The sequence below is a fragment of the Corapipo altera genome, unplaced genomic scaffold, assembly GCF_003945725.1.
Source record: "Corapipo altera isolate COAL_440 unplaced genomic scaffold, ASM394572v1 61286, whole genome shotgun sequence".
NCBI lineage: Eukaryota > Metazoa > Chordata > Aves > Passeriformes > Pipridae > Corapipo > Corapipo altera.
The window spans coordinates 6,403,310-6,409,309 of NW_020884907.1; the positions used below are offsets into that span (position 1 = coordinate 6,403,310).

At 50.0% G+C, this 6,000-nt stretch overlaps 1 protein-coding gene across 1 annotated transcript in view; it reads right to left on the bottom strand.

Moving 5' to 3' along the window:
- UGCG (UDP-glucose ceramide glucosyltransferase) overlaps nucleotides 1–5,726 on the bottom strand; it is a 30,762-nt gene extending 25,036 nt beyond the window's left edge. The window contains exon 1 of the mRNA XM_027652614.1: nucleotides 5,544–5,726. Within this exon, the coding sequence (XP_027508415.1) occupies nucleotides 5,544–5,641 (98 nt within the window). The 5' untranslated portion in view covers nucleotides 5,642–5,726. The remainder of the gene's footprint in view (nucleotides 1–5,543) is intronic.
- Between the last annotated feature and the right edge of the window lie 274 nt (nucleotides 5,727–6,000).

Consider the following 6,000-nt stretch of genomic DNA (forward strand, 5'->3'; position numbering starts at 1 on the left):
AGTAAGTTCACAGATGACACTAAGTTGGGTGGGAGTGTTGATCTGCTGGAGTGTAGGAAGGCTCTGGAGAGGGATGTGCATAGATGGGCTGAGGCCAATTGTATGAGGTCCAACAAGGCAAAATGCCAGGTCCTGCCCTTGGGTCACAACAACCCCAGGCAGTACTACAGGCTAGGGGAAGAGTGGTTGGAAAGCTGCCCAGCAGAAAAGGACCTGGCAGTGCTGCTGGACAATCGGCTGAACTGGAGACAGCACTGGGACCAGGTGGCCAAGGAGGTCAATGGCATCCTGGTTTGTATCAGCAATAGTGTGGCCAGCAGGACCAAGGAAGAGACTGTCCCCCTGTACTTGGCACTGGTGAGGCCACACCTCAAATCCTGTGCCCTTCACAGCAAGAAAGACAGTGAGGTGCTGCAGCATGTCCAGAGAAGAACAACAAAGCTGATGAAGAGTCTGGAGCACAAGTCTTGTAAAGGAGCAGCTGAAGGAGCTACTGTTGTTTAGCCTAGAGAAGAGAAGGTTCAGGGGAGACCTTATTGCTCTCTAAAACTACCAGAAAGCAGGTTGTAGCCAGTTGGGAGTTGGTCTCTTCTCCCAGGTAACTAGCAATAGGACAAGAGGAAATGGCCTCATGCTGTGCCAGGGTAGCTTCAGGCTGGACATCATGAAGAATTTCTTCATGGAAATGGTTGTCAAGATTTGGAATGGGCTGCCTAGGGAAGTGGTGGAGTCACCATCCCTGCAAACATTCGAGAAACAACTGGATGTCATACTTCGTCATAAGGTTTAATTGACAAGGTAGTCAAAGGCTGGAGTCAATGATCTCAGCTTTTCCAACCTAAATGTTTCTGTGATTCAAACCCATACAAAGTAAGGCAAGGCAGCAGGGAAAAGCAGTGGCAAGAACCAGATTTTGCAAATGCATTATTGAAGGACAGGCACTCTTCCTCAACTGAACCCTTGTAGAGTACCTTAGGTATCCAAACACTATAACTTTTAAAGCCATTACAGCACAAGCCAATGCAAAAGAAATGCTGTCTTGACCTTAAGGTTGACAACTGCTGACAGCATTTCAAGGCAAAAAAGCTTACTTTCTTGAATAACCCCATTTATCTACTTAATTCGCACATGTCCTAAGTGTTTCGCTAAACTAAACATCTTAAATACCAATGAGGAAACACAGAAGGATGACTGTCTAGTCCACAACAGTGTCACTGACATGTTACAACATTATCTTAGTACTCCTCTGGTAGAGATCAGCTCTTCCAACTCACCAGTTCAGAACATAAAGAGAAAACAGAAAGACTAATTAGTTTCAACTTTCCTCTTTACTTCCTCTAACAGGTACAATGTAAGTATTTTTCAGTATATTACAAGTAGCACATAATTGTATTCTAATACTGCATCCTCCCACTGACATCAGAAGAAGTTTCTGTAAGTGAAAACTCCTTCATACCTCCGGGGTCTAGGAACAGGTGCAGTGTGCTGCATCTGCTATCCAGGACAGAACTAGTCTCTATGAGATGAGGGGCACTAGTAACAGTGTCCAGCCACCAGAGTTTTCAGGTCACAGCACTAACAATCACCATCTGTCTGGGGTCCTTTCCCCAGAAACATGTTCCAGCATTCAAAGCAAAGTTGATCTCCTGATTCTGCTAATTTCTTTCACAGAGATACCTTGCTTGCAGGACCAGGGTATTCCCCTATGTACAATTCCATCAGAAAACCCCCCAGTCCTCCTCCCTTGCACAGAGCAACGCTAACAAGTGCCACAGGCTCCAAAATCACCAGAGCAGTGCTCTCTCCAGCCATCAGCTATATCCCATCAGCTTCAGTTGCCCAGTACCACCACAGCCACCGCAAGGACAGCTCCCTGGGATGGCTGCTTTAGGTGCCCAGCACTTCTTTATTACTTCACAGGGCAGCTGCGTGGTCATACTATGGGCAGCTGTGGTCCTGTTTCCTCAAATCACTGTAACTGAGGCAGCTCCTTCACAACAGCCTGCACAGATTGCAATCTGGTCACTTCAGTCCTACCAGCTGTTCACCTCCAGCCATGGGCCACCTTTTCACACTGAACATTAAATACCTCTGTTACCATCAGCCCATTACTCTGTCAAAGAGCTCCTGGCTCTGGCCCTCCTGAGACAGTAACTCCAGAGTCCCAGTGGAAGCATACTTTTCTCCAGGGGCCTCAGAGGCTGAAACTGGATCACCCCAGTTCTTACCATCCTCTTCACAACTGGCAAGTTTTCCACCTGCTAACACACAATCTGCATTAACTCCCCATACACAATACACACGCTCATAAGACAAGTTCCCATTAACACAAAGCACAACTCCTTCTAGGTTTCACATGACTACAAATACTCCAGAACCAGGCCATACCAGGTCCAACTGCTGCCTGCATTCCCCACCAATTACTGTCACAGGCAAAACTGCCTCAACTCAGGCAATTCTACTCAAATTACTGTCAATTAATGGGCAACTAATTATCAATGTGAGTATTGAGAAAAAAAGACAAACAACTTTCAGGGAAGTACCTTTTGTCTTCCTTCTCCAGGCTCAGCTTCAGTCAGAGAAATTTCCTCCCCACTTTTCCATCTGAACTGCCTTTTGCACAGTTCCTTACATTCAGCCCCTCCCCTGCCCTTCAGCAAGACAACACAGGAGGCAAAAGTCAGCACGTAAAGGTTCTTCTGGCCATGCCTTGCTTCTCACTTATTTTCCTCCACTGCTGGTTGTGTCTTAACTGTTACGCTGCTCTAGCAGGTGTAGCTGCTCAGGAGAGACTGACTACAGGTTTGCAATCCCTGAGTCAGCTCCAGTATGGGCCTGCCACTGGCTGCAGTCTCCTCGGGTGAGTCATCCAGAGGCTGCAGCTCCTCAGGGTGGGTTGCCTGACAGATCAAAGTCCACTCAGGGGTATCTTACCTGCAGCCCAGAGTGCATTCAGGAGTGTCCCTCCTCCACCCTCCTCCAGTGTGCTGTCTCCACAAGAGGTAGTGCCTTTGAAGGGGTAGCTCCTGTGCCAATGACTGCCCAAAAGTGTACCCTTCTCTCTGGTTCTCCCTCGTTTTTTCTTCTCATGTCTCTTAGCATATCTCATCCTTCTCCCTCCTGTTTGTCCTCTCTCATGTCTTCCCCTATATTGCCATTTGCATCTCCTGCCCTTTACAGCTGTCAGTCTTTCTTAAAGATTTATGAGCACCAGCACTAAACAGGTTCACCTGATTGAGGTTTTAACATGCAATGGACTGTTTTAATCAGTTTCAAAGCTGTCCAAAATCAGCTGTGTCCACAGCAGTCTATGTTTTCATCTCCCACGAAGTACCCTTTCTGCTCCCCCGTACCAAAATTCTGTCATTTATGTCCAAGAAAACCCATACAGATAATTTTCAAGAAAGAAGTTAATTATGCAAGTGAATATAAGATCTAAGGGTAACTTGAGTAGAAAAAAATTATTAGAGCTTATAAATGACTTCATATAAAATAAACCAAAGAACCACAAACAAACAAAGAAAAAAAAAACAAACCAAACCATAAGGCAACTAAGACCAAGGGCAAAAGAAGCAAATCTCTGGTATCCACAAATTCAACTCTGGAAGCATGGATTGCATGAGTGGACAGTGGACAGTGAGGAGCATGAGAACTGCCTGAACAGCAGTTCGCAGAGGGTCATAATTAGTGGCACAGGGTCTAGTTTGAGGCCAGTTAGTAGTGGTGTCCCCCAGTGTTCAATACTGAACCCAGTATTGTTGAACTTATCCATCAATGCCTTGGATGAAGGGACAGATGCCTCCTCAGCAAGTTCACTGATAACACAAAGACTGGAGGAGTGGTCAATAACCCAGAGGGCTGTGCAGCCCTTCAGAAGGACCTTGACAAGTTGGAGAGATAGACAGAGAAAAACAGTCTAAAATTCAACAAAGGCAAATGAAGGGTCCTCGCCTGGGGAAGAATAACCCCAGGCACCAGCAAAGGCTGGGGGCCAACCTGCTGGAAAGCAGCTCTGTGGAGAAGGACCTGGGGATCCTTATGGACAACAAGGTGTCCATGAAGCAGCAGTGTGTCCACGAGGCCAAGCAGGCCAATGGTATCCTGGGGTGCAATAAGAAGAGTATTGCCAGCAGGTTAAGTGAGGTGATCCTGCCTCTCTACTCAGCCCTGGTGAGTCCTCACATGGCTGTGTCCAGTTCTGAGCTCCTTAGTACATGAGAGACATGGAGCTTCTGAAGCAAGTGCAGTGGAAAGCAACAAAGATGATTAAGGGACTGGAGCATCTCTCTTATAAGGAAAGGCTAAGGGAAGTGGGCTTGTTCAGCCTCGAGAGGAGACAACTGAGATGGGACCTCACTAATGTCTCTAAGTATCTGAAGGGAGGGTGTCAAGAGGATGAAGCCAAGCAATAGGATGAGAAGCAATGGCCCGAAACCGATGCAGAGGAAGTTCCACTAGAATATGAGGAAGAACTTCTTTATTGTGGGGGTGATCAACCACTGGAACAGGTCGCCCAGAGAGGCTGGGGTGTTTCCCTCGCTGGAGATATTCAAGAACTGTTTGGACACAATCCTGTGCCATGTGCTCTAGGATGACCCTGCTTGAGCAGGGAGGTTGGACCAGATTGACATACTGTGGTCCCTTCCACCCTTACCCATTCTGTGAGATTTGCTTTCAACAATGGCTGGGATTTATCACAGATACCTATCAGATGCAGTGGAACAGCAAGAAAGGAGAATAGATAAGCACAAGCAAAGCAAACAAATTCAGCTATTTTCTAATCCTAGTAGTGATGCAAGAGTTGCCTTTTGCTTAAAGGAGCAAAACACGACGTTCTACAAAAAGAGATGCCTTCTTAATTTTTTCCTCACATGCCCACAGCCAATGCCTCTGCTAGGCTCTATCTGCTTTGTTTGTCAATCAAAAATGCAAACCCTGTGCACAAACTCATAAAAGAATTTCTACTTGTACTTATCCAAGAAGGGTCTAACACACTATATATACTTGTTTTTATTAGTACTACCATCACTTCTCAGCAGAAAAAAAGAAGCATACTTATGGCTAAAATTTCGTCTGCCTGGTAGAGGATACTGTACTCCTTCAGTTGCTCTTCTGTACAGTCGTTGCACAATCAAAATATCACACATTTGGTAAGTGCTGTGCACGCTGGTCTCCCACCATCACCGGAAAAGCCTCGCTTTACAGGTGTACCGGCACACAACAAAGCCCAAGCCTTCCCCAGCAGCGCTAAAGGTAAAGGAGCAAAGATCACGGCGCAGAGCAGGAGGCAGAAACCCACAGAGGGCGGTTTTTACCCGAAGAGCGATAGCACGAACCCAGCTGTGCACTGAGGACGGCGGCGCGACGCCCAGGTCTCCCGGCGGGGGATCCCGGTGCTGACACCCCGGGGAAGAGGAGCCGCCGGCCGCGGGGGAGGCTGTGCGGCGGCAGCGGACGGGGCCCCGCTGCCCGGGCGCTCCGGGCGCGATGGCGGGTGGGTGACGGAACAACGCGGCGCCATCCCCCCGCACCCCGGCGCTTACGTGTAGATGATGGACATGAAGTGCATGAGCCACAGCACGACGAAGAGGATGAGCCCGAAGATGGCGAGTCCCTCCAGGGCCAGAGCCAGCACCGCCATCCCCGGGGGGGCGCGGCGGCCCGGGCAAAGCCGGCGGCGGAGCGGAGCGAGGCGGAGAGGAGCGGAGCGGCTCGGGAGGCTCGTGGGCGTGCGGGGCGGCGGTTGCCGCGGGCGGGCTCTCGGGCGGCTCCGGGGGCGCCGCTGCTGCTCCGCACCAACCTCCGCACCAACCTCCGCGCGGCTGCCGCTGGCGCACCAGGAGCCGCCGCCGCCTTTCTGTCAGCGCAGGAGGCGGGGCGGGCGGGCACATCCGTTACGGGCCCGGCCCCCCGCCCGCCGCCGCCGCCGCCGCCGCCGCCTGACCTTGAGTCCGTCCCCCTCGGGCCGCCGGGCGAGGTGCGGGGCAGCGGCGGCGCTGG